The sequence below is a fragment of the Lepidochelys kempii genome, chromosome 11 (assembly GCF_965140265.1).
Source record: "Lepidochelys kempii isolate rLepKem1 chromosome 11, rLepKem1.hap2, whole genome shotgun sequence".
In the NCBI taxonomy this organism is placed as follows: domain Eukaryota; kingdom Metazoa; phylum Chordata; order Testudines; family Cheloniidae; genus Lepidochelys; species Lepidochelys kempii.
Window position 1 is genome coordinate 58,919,123 of NC_133266.1, and position 15,581 is coordinate 58,934,703.

General features: G+C 45.5%; 1 protein-coding gene across 4 annotated transcripts in view; it reads left to right on the forward strand.

The window, feature by feature from the left end:
- Nucleotides 1–13,106, forward strand: part of LOC140895791 (aldehyde oxidase 2-like) — a 101,960-nt gene extending 88,854 nt beyond the window's left edge. For 3 of the 4 annotated variants that reach the window (XM_073306345.1, XM_073306346.1, XM_073306344.1), the window contains 3 exons: nt 4,293–4,481; nt 7,606–7,773; nt 12,955–13,106. In XM_073306345.1, the coding sequence (XP_073162446.1) occupies nt 4,293–4,481; nt 7,606–7,773; nt 12,955–13,008 (411 nt within the window). In that variant the 3' untranslated portion in view covers nt 13,009–13,106. Of the gene's footprint in view, nt 1–4,292; nt 4,482–7,605; nt 7,774–12,954 lie in introns of those variants that run through there. The other variant, XM_073306347.1, reaches the window with a different exon arrangement.
- Nucleotides 13,107–15,581: the final 2,475 nt, after the last annotated feature.

Consider the following 15,581-nt stretch of genomic DNA (forward strand, 5'->3'; position numbering starts at 1 on the left):
ATCTGCTGGCAATGCCCCTACATATACATCCCAAAATGCCATTGGCCTTCTTTGGCAACAAGGGCACACTGTTGACTCATATCCAGCTTCTCATCCACTGTAACCCCTAGGTCCTTTTCTGCAGAACTGCTGCCGAGCCATTTGGTCCCTAGTCTGTAGCGGTGCATGGGATTCTTCCATCCTAATTGCAGGACTCTGCACTTATCCTTGTTGAACCTCATCAGATTTCTTTTGGCCCAATCCTCTAATTTGTCTAGGTCCCTCTGTATCCTGTCCCTACCCTCCAGCATATCTACCTCTCCTCCCAGTTTAGTGTCATCTGCAAACTTGCTGAGGGCGCAATCCACGCCATCCTCCAAATCATTAATGAGGACATTGAACAAAACCGGCCTCAGGACCGACCCTTTGGGCACTCCACTTGATACCGGCTGCCAACTAGACATGGAGCCATTAATCACTACCCGTTGAGCCCGACAATCTATCCAACTTTTTATCCACCTTATAGTCCATTCATCCAGCCCATACTTCTTTAACTTGCTGGCAAGAATACTGTGGGATACCATGTCAAAAGCTTTGCTAAAGTCAAGGAATAACACATCCACTGCTTTCCCCTCATCCACAGAGCCAGTTATCTCATCATAGAAGGCAATTAGATTAGTCAGGTATGACTTGCATGATTGTTTAGCATAAGTAGTTAAAACATATTTCAAGGGACCATTCAAGGTTAACAGGCCACCCTCGCCCACCTTGTCTATCCTGGGATCAACAGGGCTACAACAACACTGCTTACAGAATCTTTCATAGGCAATTATTTTCAAAGACATCTAGTTTTCTAACATTTTAGAAGATCCCTAGCTCTTGCAGCTGTATGTTAGCATCAAGAATATGTTTGAATTTTTTCCATACATTGTTGAGTTTAGTAAATGTGTGGATGCCTTTCCTATCTTTGATGTCACTTCATCCTTGAGGTCTCCATTAGTTAATATGGTGCTGCCTAGAGAGAGGATCTGTTCTTACTTTCTTGTTGCCTTCAAGCAGTAATGTCACATTAGAAGTCTGAGTTTCAAGCATGTTTGTTTTGGCATAACTAATTTTAAGCCTGTTTGGCCTGCTATTTTTGTCAAGTTGTCTGTCTTTGTGACTTTTTGGGAGTGTCACTCAGTAGCATAATATCATCAGCACAGTCTAGCTCTTCTAGGCATTTGCCATCTACCCAGGGGTGAAAGTAGTCCAGTATGGGCTGGTACAGCGTACCGGTAAGAAGCTGGTACTGGTCCGTACACAGTCTATTGCAATGCCAAACAGTGGAAATAAAATGCAGCCCTGTTTTGCACCATTGTTCACTCTGTAGTCTAGTTGTTCCCCTTACCGACCACTTCACATGTCTGTACATAGCCCTGATGATGCTGATGACTATAGATGGGATTCCGAAGAATATTCCACAATGTATGTCTGTGCAGCCTGTCAAATGCCTTTTGAAAATCAATGCAATTGATGAAGAGGGGATCTGGCCATTCTATACATTCTTGTATGATGGTTCTTAGTGTGAATATCTGACCTACACAGGATCTCTTAGACCTAAATCCAGCCTGTTCTTCTCTGAACTTTGTATCCCCTGCCTCTTTCATCCTGTGTAGTAACACAATGCAGAAGGCTTTCCCTACAACAGAGTAGTATAACTCCTCTCCAGCTGTTATAGTTAGTTAGATCACCCCTTTGGGGTATTCTGACAATGATTCCACTAGTCAGAGGGGATCTCTTTTGCTAAACTTTATCGAACAGCTCTGTCAAGTACATTTAGCATTTCTGCTGTAGTTTGAACATCTCCCACTGCTTTGTTATTTTTCAGCTTTTTCAACTCCTTTTTTTACTACTGTTGTAGTCTAAATTCTTCTAGCTAATACACTTTGTTTTTCACTCAGTTTTATCTCATAGTTCTGTGACTGGATGTCATTATTTAACAAACTCAAATTAATTGAAAAAGCCACTGGTCCTGAGTAGATCTCTCCTTTAAAGTTCAGGTCTATAGCTTTTGTTGTGGATTCATAGATTTAGACACTGGGCCAAATTCAGCAGTAACAAAAACAGAGGTGTGTGGCACATGTTGGGCAAAGGTTGGTGTAAATGAGAAAGTAGTGTAAGTTACACTGATGTTGTATTAGGGGATGTGACAGGATCCCCGGGGTGCAATCTGGGACTATGGGACTGCTGTGCCCACTTAACTCACTAATCTGGGTTGTCTCTCTCAATGCCTTACTAGAGACAAGCAGCAAACCCCTCCAAGTGCTGTTACCACTCAGTACAACCCCATGTGAAGACCCACACCCAGCCAGATCGCATGATTGCTCCCAGAGCCTCTCATGAATCACACAGAGAAAGGCACCAGCCTAATCCCCCCCCCAGCTCCCAGCCTTGTACCACTGGAATATACCATCTTGCACTGCTCAAGACCCCTTCTTGAGCAATGCAGGTTTACTAACTGGTTCACTACTTCATGAATGGAAAGTGGACATACACCGGCCTTTGTAACTTGAGCAGATTTACCAAACATTTCAGTCAAACTCACTGATAAGGTTAAACATTAGACTAAGTTTATTGATTACAAAAAATGTTTTTAAGTGATTATAAGTGATAAGTCAGAGTTGTTACTAAAAGAAAATAAAAGATAAGCATGCAGTCTAAATTCTCAGCCTTATTAGATGGGGCAATATCTGGACTAAGCAGTTTTTCTCACCCCACTGGATACTGCAGGTTGGTTACAGTCTTTCATACGCAGGCTCTCCCTGTTAGCCTGGGGATCAATCTCTTCAACTCTAGCGTTCTCATTGCCTTCAGCATGGGTAGGGGAGGAAAAAGGACAAACTATGTGGCCTCTGTTCCCTGTTTTATATCCTCATTCCATATGCATGGAGAACACAAGTCCAAGCATGTCTGTGGGTGTTGCTGAGTCACCAGGCAAGGTTGAGCAATTCCCCTGGTGTGGCCTTGTGCAAGTGAATTATTGAATTGTAACTCCCTTGCTGGACAATGACTGTTGATGGTTGGTCAACACCCACCTAGGCATCATTTACCTTCCTTGTTGTTGTTGATACCTTACATGGCATACATTATATGAAATATCACAATTATATATAAATGATGAATATGGGGGTTACATGGTGCTCCCTTGAGAAATAGTGTCACAGAGGGTATGCAAAAGATTTATTTACAGAGCAGAAAGTGGTATGGGGAAAGACGAGCAGCTAGTAGGATGATGTAAGTAAGATAAAGGATATGAGACCTGCCTTATCTTATGCCCTCCTATTATTGGCTTTTCCTTCTATACCTGTCTCCTTTAGCCAAAAAGTGACGCTTGTTATACATACCCAAGAATTGACAAATAGATGCAAGTTACACTCCTTTACTGTTTACTCCAATTTTATGTCCAACTTGCACCACTCTTTATATCTCCATTGAATTAGGTCCAGACATTACTATAGGAGTTGCACAGGTATGAATTTGGCCTATTTTCAGATTGCATTCAACCTTTTGTTGTAGGTTAAACCTTGTTGATATGGATGAGGTGTGGCTGCTGCCTTACCTTCAGGATAAATGTAAAGAAACCATTGTAACCAGGTGGTTGAAACAATAGCAGTAGCACCCAGAACACAGACACATGGAAAAGCACAATAGATGCTGAATCAGGTGGCCCAAGTGTTCAGGAAAACAGGACTATGTACATTCTTCATGAGCACACAAAACTGCATCAAAGAAATACCTGATGATTGTCAATTTCTCCTCCAAAATGGAACAATTTACAAGACCCCTAATTTTTGGCTAGCCACTCAGATTAAAAGAGGTAACACTGTCAAATAAAAGCGTCTGACAACTTTTCTAGGAAGAAATGTCAATTGCCATCCACAATTCCTTTTTCAATGTGTGTTAGATTGAATTAATTATTTATATTACAGTTCTTGGGCAAATTCCTGGTCCTGTGAGTAGAGCCATTGAAATCAGTAGGCCAGATTCTGCTCAGTTACACCAGTGTAAATCTGAAATAACTCTACTGACATCACTGACTTTATGCTGGATTTACACTGGGGTAAGGGAGAGTAGAATTAGACCCAGTAGGAATATTTGTGAGAGTACAACTTGGTCTCATATCATCCTACTTAGTTGAGCATTTATCTTTGGCCCAGTTGCCATGGAAGGAAAGGAGCCAGTTAATGTTGTAGATCTAAAAGTTTAGTTGTATTCACATTTTTATCTTTTAATGTGAATGAAAATAGAAATTGTGTACATTTTTTCCTCAGATTGAAGGTGCCTTTGTTCAGGGGATTGGACTTTATACAATGGAAGAAATAAAGTTCTCCCCAGAAGGAGAGCAGTACACTCTGGGTCCAGATACGTATAAAATCCCTGCTGTCTGTGACATACCTGAACAGCTCAGGGTTTACTTGCTGCCAAACTCCCGAAACCCAATTGCCATCTACTCCTCCAAGGTAAATAAGCCAACTGTGCTGTATAAAGTCATAGAAAGTTTTGAACGTTACCAAAGTGCATGTGTGGTGTATGTATTTAAAAAGTGCTTTCCAGCTGTTGTGATATTACAGGTTTCAGAGATGTTCCCTGTACTTAAAATGGGGAATACCACAGGCACCAGTAATACCTCTAGAACCAGAAAGACCTATATAAGTTCACCCGCTGTGAGAAAAAGGATAATTTTCATGCATTAATTTATTTTGATTTTTTGTCTTTCTTATTATATACTTGTATTACAGTAGAACTTAGAAGGTCTCATCTGAGATTGAGACTTGGGTGTACCAGATGCTGTACATACACATAGTAAGAGACAGAGCCTGCCCTCAAGAGCTTACAATAAACACAGGGTGGAAAAAGGGAAGAATTATTATCTCTATTTTACTGATGGGGAAGTGAGGCAAAGAGAGATTAAGAGGCTTGCCCAGTGTCTCACAGGAAAACAGAATACGGATCTCCCATTGCCTTATCCACAAGGAACTTCCTTCATATCCTTTCCATCTTGTGCTGTAAGGGTAAATTCACCCCTGTGCGGAGCCAGCTCAAGGCTTATGCACCAATTACATCCTCAGAATAGAGTTTAAGTGGGACTGTAATGGTGTGTAGGCCTTGTACTGGTAAGAGAGGCAGATGTCCAGTGCCCCAGCCTAGTATCTGGAGGAACTGCATCTGAGACATGGGAATTTCCAGGAGAAAGTTCACTTTGGATGCCTACTAGGGATGAATATATTTAATAGCTTAGAGCAAATAGACACTTTCTAGTGGAGATGATGCTAGAGACAGAAATCATCACAGTTCTTTGGAGAGATTAAACAATGCAAACTTTATCCATTCAGGAACTGGACTAAAGAAAGGAAGGCTGCCTAGTTCTGTTTCATCATATATGATGAAATCCACTTATAAGGAATTTGGATAGATTGAAGGTGTATTCATACTGAAAGTTCTGAATTGTTTCATTGCTTTGCAGTGTGACAGATGCAATCCAAGTCAGAGTGAACCTTTGCTAATAGGGTGACTATATTTCCCTATGCTGAATATGATGCAAATTACTGGTAAAATTACTCGTATTAAAGCGAGTTCAACGGCAATCAATCAGAACTATGCAGTTCAAATGTTCAAATTAACATCAAGTTGACTGAGCCCCGGTTAAAAAGAAATACTGCATAGTTGGATTCTTTTTATTTACCTTCTTATCTTTAAGGATTTTGGGTTCACATAGGGAGGGGTGACACACACATCCCTGCCTCCCTACACACACGGAGAAAGGTGACACACGCACACTTCCGTACACCTCTCTCGCATAGGGAGGTGACCGACCGACCAACCTGACCCTCCCTGCCCAGCACTCTCTGCCCTCCATGCCTGGCTAGGCCCCTGGGACGGACCCGCCTCTCCTGGTACCTGGTGCTGCATCTTCCTGAGGCAACATGTGGATGGGAGGCATGCAGGATCACATGCCCCCCAGATTTCTGCCATGGTTCACACCATAATGTGGCCAGTAGCAGCCTTTTGGCACTGCGGAAGGGAAGGGACAGGAGCTGCTTCCAGCTGCAGGGGAGGAAGGGATGACCTGGCCAGTGTCTTTGCAGAGCTCACCCCCCACACACACACACACACACCTGCTCTGGAAGCAACTTGTCCCTTCCTGCCCACACCGTGTTGAAAGGCAGCTTAACACCTCCAGGCTGCTCTTAGCCACCAACATAACCCAGCCGCCTCCTGTCCCCCTGCTACAGTACAGGTAGGAGACGGTTAAGCCCTAAGGATGTATTGTGCACCAGGGCCCAGGGAACCTGACTGCAGGGGCTTCAGTGAACCTTGCCAGAGAGATGGCTCAGCAGGGGAGGGTGCCTGGGAACCAAGCAGCCTCACACCTCTCTCCCTGGGGACAGGACTCAGGGCGGGGGGTGGAGGGTGAAGAGGTTGCTAAGCCCCTGCCCCAGGGGCTACTGTGGAGCCTGCAGTTTCGGGGCATGAACAGGCTAGAAATCGCTTCCCCCCCATCCCCCGTGCCACTCTAGTGTTTAGCTGAGGGGCAGAGAGATTTCAAGGACTTGGCTCCTCCTTGGCAGCATCCCGGGCCAGAGGGTCTTGGGCTTTACCGGGGTGCCAGGCCAGCCCAGCCCGAGGCGGTGGGGGAAGGAAGGAGCCTGCTGGCCTGGCTCTTGGTGAGCTGAGTGCTCTGACCAGGAGCTGGTTCTTCGCACAGCACTGGGAGCAGGATGCGCCCCACTGGGGGGGATATGGAGGAGCAGCGGTGGGGGGGAGAAGGGCAAAGCATGGAAAGGACAGAGAGAGGGGGAGCACGTAAAGAGCTGATGGGTGAGCAGCAGAGGGAACACAAAACTGGCCGCTGCCTCGCACCTCCCCACGCTCACCAGCCACCGCAGCATTCAGCCACTGCCAGCCAGAAACAGGATGGGGGGCAGGGCCTTGCTGGCCCAGAGCCAGCACGCAACAGGGGCTGCACTGACAGACCAGCAGGGAGAGCGGTCGTCCCTGCGCACTGCAGCTTTGCCCCACCACCAACCTTGCACACCCACCCTCATCGTCAGCTGCTGGACCCCCCCACTCACCGCTGGTGGGTGGGCAGCTTGCAAGCAGAGATCTGGCCAGCAGCAGAATCCACCAGTACTGATGTGGGGAGGACAGGGGACAGAAAATACGGGACAATTTGCCCATTTTTAAGAAAAAGTCGAGACAGCTGCAGGAGGCTTAAATACAGGACTCTCCCTTTAAAAACGGGACATCTGGTCACCCTGCTTATACTGGAGATGTGCTATGAATTTAAAAAAAAAACAAAAACAGTATGAGCCAAATCCTTGTCCTCAACTCTTCTATGGCTTGGAGCACTCAGAGCCCTGAGGAGATTTATTGTGTCCAGCTGTGTTGATATAAAACTTAAGTGTCTGAGCCAGCACTTCAGCAGGCCTAGCTCCATTGACGTCAATTGGCCAAATCTTCAGCTGGTGTAAGTCGATGTCGTTTCAGTGGAGTTATCTCAATTTGTGCCAGCTAAGGATGTGGCCCCCTGTTGTCAATCAGTTTCTAAAGCAAACCTATGTGTCTGCCTTTGTTCCCTGTCAGGGGATGGGCGAGGCAGGGCTGTTCCTGGGATGTTCTGTGTTCTTTGCTATCTGGGATGCAGTGGCCGCTGTGCGGAAGGAAAGAGGATTAACCAGGATCTTCACACTGAACAGCCCCCTGACAGTGGAGCGGATTCGAATGGCCTGTACTGATCAGTTTACTGAGATGGTAATGGGTTTTTAATTAATTCTTGGAAACATTATTGGGTTAGCCTCCTCCTCTTCCTTACTTCATGCCTTGATTTTGAATTATTCTCTATTCACACAAATTGATCATTAAGCTGCATCTGTTTTACATACTGCATTACGCTCACTGGAGCCTGCATTTTATTGAGTTGACTATAATTTGTTCTATTTTGGGGGGGGGCAGCGCAGCATATACTGACAGCTAGAGATGAGCAATCATAAACTGCGGGGTTGGCTGAATCAGGCTCTGAACCTACCACTCTGTTCAATTTCTTCATTGATAATTACTTGAATTTATGTAGCACCTTCCCTCCAGAAGAACCCAGAAGTACTTTACAAATTATAGGCTGACTTTGTTCCTTGTGTCATTTCATTTACTTCTGTAGCATTACACCAGTAATGAATTTGTTCCCATACAAGTATCTATATTTACAGTAGCTTCCAAATAATATCTGCATGGCCCTTAAGGTGTTGGCTTTAAGCTGTGAAGCTCTAGGGTCTGATTCTCTCAGATCATCTCATTCTCTGTGTGACACTCTGCCTTTTTATCACTGGTGGTTATCACATCCTGGGTTGTATGAGAGACTAGAAGCAGGGCTTTCTTGCTGAGGGTCCTCAACTGTAGAATTCATTTGATTCACCAGAGCCTAGATCCTTGGCCTTCACATCATATTATATGTATCCTTTGTTCTCCCAAGCTTTCTATGTGGGGTGGAAGGGAATTGAAGGATGTATTCTGTCACAGTGGGACAGCATTAACTTCTGTGGGTTGGCTGGAGGATTATGTAGCATGACTTAACATGCCCCCATTCCCTGCCCTCCTATTCCACTCCCAAACTCAAAGAGCACAAAATACCCAGGATTCACACAGAAAGGCTTTTGTAGGGTTGGAGGGAGAGGTGCATGATGCCACGTTGTGCCCCCACCTGACAGATATGGGCCATTTTTGCAGGTTTTTCTGCTGCATTAATCCCCCCTCTGTGCTCTAAACATAGAGGGATGACCTGGCCCTGACACATCTGGCCTTGCTTGCCAAGAATCCATGTCCATTTATAGTCTGCAGTAAAAGAAATGGAGTAAAGCATGGAAGCCAAACCACCTAAATGGCAAAGGTTTAGCCACTATTGTAGCCAAAACAAACTAAACTAATCACCCTTTTTTGGGATGGGAAAATAGGCTCTGTTTTGTTGTTTGGGAGCCATCAAACCAGGTTATGATAAGTGCCTTTATTTAAAGTTTTCCCCTTAAATCACTCCCTTGTAGAGTATGTGTTTGCAGTCATAACTTGTCAATGTCAGCTGAGGAGTCTCTCTCTGCCTGCTTAGATAAACACACCACAGCATGTTCTGATTCAAGCTGGTTTTGATGGCGCTGTAACACAGCAGAGAAAACTATTCAGGCAATTCCCCAGCAGGCTTAAAGGGCGGATCAAACCAGACGCAGATGGAATCTGCTCACAACCTCTGTCCTACCCAATCTTGGTGTTAGAAAAAGGAAATAATGATGAGTACACTGGTGAGCCACAGAGTGAGGGGCGTTGTGAAACACTGGGAACACATTGCCAGCCCAGCTGCTGAGCACAGGACCATGCAGAAATTCGGCTTGGCCATTCTGTGGATGATAACACAAGCTGACTGTTTTTGCTTCCAACTCTCCAGACACTTGGAAAAGCATACACCAGTTACACTACTGTGCTTCCAGTGGAAAAGAGGGGGATAGGGACCTACACAAGAGCATGTAGCACGATGAAACAAGCAGCCATGCCCTCTTCACTCAGGGTGAACTACAATAGGCATGGAGACACAGCCCAGAGCCCTCTGTGCCACTGAAGCTCCCAGCTGGGGGCAGGAGGCTGGCCAAAAATGTCAGTATGAAGAGGCTGCTGTGGGCAGGCAGACACAGTGAATCCAGTGGCCGAGACTGTTTGATCCAGGGGCATAGAGGGGCAGCATCTGAAAATAACAGTCTTGGAGGGGCATCCTTGCAACCCCTTTGCCTGCCTGCAAGTTGGGGGAATGAATTCCATCTCCACCTCTGCTTATTTCCCTGCACAATGTTAAATGTGGGCCATACTTACAGGATGGGGGATTCTATCCTAGAAAGCAGTGACTGAGAAATATTTGGGAGACATAGTAGATAATCAGATGAACATCAGCTCCCAGTACAACCCTCTGACCAAAAGGGCTAATGCAATTCTTGAATGGATAAATTGGGAAATGTCAAGAAGGGGCAAAGAGGTTATTATACCTCTCTATTTGGCACTGATGTGACCATGGCTGGAATACTGTGTCCAGTTCTTGTGCCCACAATTCAAGATGTTGATAAATTGGAGAGGGTTCAGAGAAGAGCCACAAGAATGATTAAAAGATAAGAAAACAGGACTTATAGGGATAGATTCAAGGAGCTCAATCTACTTAGTTTGACAAAGAGATGGTTAGGGGTGACTTGATTACAGACTGTCAGTGCCTACATGGGGAACAAATTTTTGATACTGGGCTTTTCAGTCTAGCAGAGAAAAGTATAACATGATGCAATGGCTAGTAGATGAAGCTAGACAAATTCAGACTGGAAATACGGTATACATTTTTAACAGTGCGAGCAATTAACCATTGGAACAGTTTACCAAGGATCATGGTAGATTCTCCATCACTTCATATTTTTAAATCAAGATTGAATGTTTTTCCAAAAGATGCTCTAGGAATTATTTTGCAGAAGCTCTATGGCCTGTCTTATACAGGTCAGACTAGATGATCACAGTGGTCCCTTCTGGTCTTGGAATTTATGAATTACTTAGTTTATTATTATTACCTATACTACAATGATGCCTAGAGGCTGTGACAATTCTTGGGATACACAGGACTGTGAGTCACCCTGTTACCCTGTGCCTCCAGCGTAGGGGAGACTTACTTGTGCATAGCTGGGTGTCAACTCAGCTCCCTGACAGCACCAGCCTGTTAGTCACCCAACCGCTCTCCTCTGGGCTATGACAGCCTTTGCTTTGCTTTGCAGGTTAACAATAGGTGTACCCAAATCCCCAAGCTTCTTTGAAGTGTTTCCTTGTAGCGTCTAGCCCCTTCTCCATTGAACACCCACAGAAACACCCAGGCTGCTGGCCACAGAGGAACAGTGTACCCACCAGCTTGAAGGACTCAGCTCAGGATCAGCGCCTAGCTTCATATCACAGCATTTAGCTGTATTAGTAGTGCAAACAAGGATATTACCAAAGATTCAAGAGATACTGTGTAAGGATAATGGAAACAAAAGATTACATATAAAGCAAAATCATAGCATGCTTTCTAGAGCCTAAACTTAACTATTAGGTTAATCTCCTGTCCAATGAAGTTTATCTCACTCAAAGCCTTGTGCGCTGTCCTCCACCAAGGCTAGTTGTGATGCAGTTTTCATGAAAGTAAATCCATTGCCTGTTTACTTCCGAGGTGCAGAATGACAGGGTATCATCTTTGTTTGAAGGCCAGAAGAAGGGGTTCAAGAAAGATTTATTTGAGGTTGTGGTCCCCATTGAGTATGGATTGTAATTGTTTGATGATACCTTGTATGGATTCCATTTTCAGGTAGTAGGTGACAACTAGGGATGGGCAGTCTTGGGAGGTTTTTTAGATACAGTTGCTGCATACAGTCATAACTAGGCAGTGTGAGAAAAATCTATTGACTTGGAAAATAAATGTCACTAAGGAGAAGGCTATTTTTACAGGCAAATTTTTGTTAATTTTTTTTACTTGCAAATATGCTCCCTGCAAAAATGTGAATGCAATTATATATCTATATACCCTGATCTTATAAACTTCATGGCAGTGGAACCAAAGACCAGGATGGGTCCCTAGTTCTTTTCTAGGAGGGCTTCTCACCCACCCTCCTGCCACACATCTCCAGTCCTTTCTCAGCCTGTTTACAGTTCCCTGGTGTTAATAGGGTGCTTAGCAGTGTCCTTCAAGGTTGGCAGTCTGCCCAGGAGACAGTATTAGCCTGATTAATTTAATTCCTATTTGCTAATGCCCACCCCTACTTCCTGAGCCTCAACTTTACTTTCAGAAAAGATCTGCAAAAAATTAAAATGGCACCAGCACAGCCATTGCAGTGGGGAGGGATTGAGTCACAAAGGAAAAGACTGGGTCATTGATGGTTAACAAACCAGACCTTCTCCCTTGCTGTTTGTGCAGGAATTTCAGTCGTGTCTAGCGTTCAAGAGCAATCCCTTTACCACATGCAATTCACCTTGTTTTGGCCAGTGACACCAAGTCTGTGTCCTGTGAGATTTCCTTTTGATGGGGATAATAGGAATCTCATTCCTTTTTAAGTCAGAGGCAAGGGCTTAAGGCAACACAGTATAATTTATTTCCTCCCATAACCATCTAAACCCCTGCATGAAAATTCTGCTTGGTTCATCTTATGTGGCTTGAAGGGGAAGCATGGGAGAGTTGGGGGAGTGGGGCGGGAAATGGTGTTGATGTGGGAGAGCTGATTTTTGTGGCCCTGTCATGTTGGGACCCTGCAGGGTTTTCCCCCAGAAAATTATTGCTGGTCAACATTAACTCTCACTCCACACCTTCAGACTTTCCACAGGGGAGGTTGGGGCTAAGCATAAAAAGGGAAACCAAGACAGAACAGTTCCCAAGGCAGCCATCAGACTAAACCATAGAAGGTCTAAGACTCTGCACTGATGCCCGCCCCATCACTCTAAAAATTTCCTTAGATCTGTGCGATTTCCCTGCAGATGTCATGACCTCTGTGGTTTAATATAGCCACAGTTCCACAGATAACCAATCTCTACACACCCCTCCCATCTACATTACGCTACATTACATGATGTAGTGGAAACACTATTGCCAATTTTTCTATCTAACTTGGGCCCTTTGGCCTATAGGCTCATCCCTGAGCGGCCTGAGCTGCTGTGTTACTGGAGCTTGATTTTCATTAACTATGGTTATAAATCTTCAACAAGCTACTTAAGGTCATGGCTGATTTTACAATCCATTATAATCAAGGTGTGAAAGTATGGATTAGCATGAGCAGTGACATTTACATGGATAAAAAGAAAACATTTTCGGCCCACAGATTTTGAATTACAGTGAATTCTCTCTTGTTTAATAATGTCAAACTTAACAAAACTATGATTTTTTCTTTTTTCTTTTTTTTTCCCTTTTAGATTGCCAAAGATAAGCCTGGAACCTATAAACCTTGGGCGATCGACATTGCCTAATACTGTGTTTTCCAAAGTATGAAATAATTATGTGACTGTTTCCATCACTGTTGGAATTAAAGCATTCCAAATGTAGAAATAAAATATTTGATTTAAAACCCACTGTCACACACACATTTGTGGACCAAGATATTATTAATTGCAGCTCCTCTGTATTGACAGAAAGGAGATCTTTAATTTTGGAGAAACTTGAGGACCAAATTCTGTTCTCTGTTACATCATTGTAAATCTGGAATAACCCCATGGTCTTCAAGGTAATTGCACACTGGAGTAAGAGAAAGCAGAATTTACCCGCAAATCGCAAGCTATGCTTCTTTGTCACTTGCATCATCCACTTTATGACCCACTTACACCCATTTGTTGTCATTATTATTAATTGAGTCTATTGCTGTAGCACCGGGGTGGGCAAACCTTTTGGCCCAAGGGCCACATCGGGGTGCAAAACTGTATGGAGGGCCAGGTAGGGAAGGCTGTGCCTCACCAAACAGCCTGGCCCCTGCCCCCTATCCAACCCCTCCCACTTCCCCCCCTCTGACTGCCCCCCTCAGAACCCCCCACCCATCCAACCCCCCCCCAGCTCCTTGTCCCCTGACTTTCCCCTCCCAGGACCCCTGCCCCTAATCACCCCCCGGAACCCTCCCCTGAGAACCTCTGCCCTATCCAACCGCCCCCTGTTCCCTGTCCCCTGACCAACCCTTCCTGAAACTCCACCCCCTGCTCCCTCTCCCTTGACTGTCCCCTGGGACTCCCTGCCCCTTATCCAACCCTCCGGCCCAGGCCCCCTTTCCATGCCACTCAGAGCAGCATGTCTGACAGCCGTGCCACCTGGCCAGAGCTAGACATGCTGCTGCTCTGCCTGGCAGGAGCACACAGCCCCACTGCCCATCAGAGCACTGCCCGCGTGGCGGCATGATTGCGGGGGAGGGGGAACAGTAGGGGAGGGGCCAGGGGTAGCCTCCCCAGCCGGGAGCTCAGGGGCCAGGCAGGACAGTCCCGCGGGCCGGATGTGGCCCGCAGGCTGTAGTTTGCCCATCTCTGCCATAGCTGTATAAATAAACAGCTGAATTTCCTAGCCTGTGTTCTGGTTCTGAATTATGTTATGAACTTGTAACCACAAGGAAAGTCTAGTTGTGAGTTTTGAAGGACTGACACCTACCCGAGCCTGAGCTTGGAATTGGGGATTACCTCTGGTAAGATTTCTAGCTATGTGGGTAGGTTCTTTGATTGTTTTTAAAATGTTATCTCTGTAATGCTTTCATGTTAAGAATAAATGTGCTTGCTTAGAAAGGACTGTGTGGTACCTTAAAACTGCAGGCAACACACTGGAGAGAAAACAAACTGCAGACACTAGCCTTTTCAATAGTCTGTTTTGCTGGGAATACCAAATTGTAGGCAGGGATCTGTGCAGCCTTAAGACTCCCTGGTCAGGAGGGAGTGAGATGTCGTTCTCTGCCAAAGAGCGATGACAGTTGGGACCACAGAATGCGAATACAGGTGCAGTTACCCTGAAACTGTGACAGGAACCATAAGGAGGAACAGCAGAAGGCAAATGTGTTCCTGAGAGCTTATCTGCAACCAAACAAATGCTATTATTTATTATTCTTAATACTGTAACCATGATAAAATATCAAATACACCCTAGTTATTCACCCCTCTGGGCTTCATAGGGCAGTCTGTCTATACGACGCCTGTCCTGTTTATATTGTAAATCCTTTTTTTTATTTTGTACAGCACTAAGCATAGTGTTGGTACCTCAGAAATACATAATGCCATCATATGTAAAATATGTTTTACATTTTTGGGGGGAAAAAATCCCTTCTACCTCTGTATCTTTTTAAACCCTGGGGAAAATTGAGAGCATCCACAAACTGAATAGTTTATATCGCAACAAAAGAAATAAAAAGTCTCATTTTGCCATCTTTATCTGGAGGCAGAATACACACCAGACCTCAGTGCTCAAACAACGAATGTGTTTATTGCCCAGTGCAATAAGGGTGGGAATGAACTTGCTCTTTAGAAGCCTAATGAAGGCTGAACGGATTAGGACAGCCACGTTCTCTCTCTAGCAGTGGGTTCACGATTTCAGGGGGAGAATTCAGATTTTTGTCACCGGTATCATCCATCTCCACCAGGCTGGCGCTCGCAGGGTCCATCCCGGAGGCTGGACGCTCTGTAGGCGGGTTTGCGGGGGGAGGGGAACGGGGAGGGTTCGGCCCAGCTAAAATGGCAGCGCTTCCAGCGCACGCGGCTCAAGCTCCTGGGCTGCTGCGCGCCGCGTGCCCAGCAGGGGGCGCTGCCTCGCCCTCCCCCGCCACTCAAAGAGTATGAGTGACGTCCCGGGAACGCAAACCGTCAACGGCCCCTTTCCGGGCAGCTGCGATGCCCCCCGCCCCTCTCAATGGAGTGATCCACTTGCCTAGAGAGGGGCGGTGAAACGGTCGCCGGCCATTGACGGTAAAGCAGGAGGGAGGGGATCTGGACGCGCTCACTGACTGGGAGAGGGGAGCTAGATCCGCCTATTCGCGGCGACGGAAGGGAAGGTGCCTGTCACCTCAGGGCTGTGCGTGGCTGGG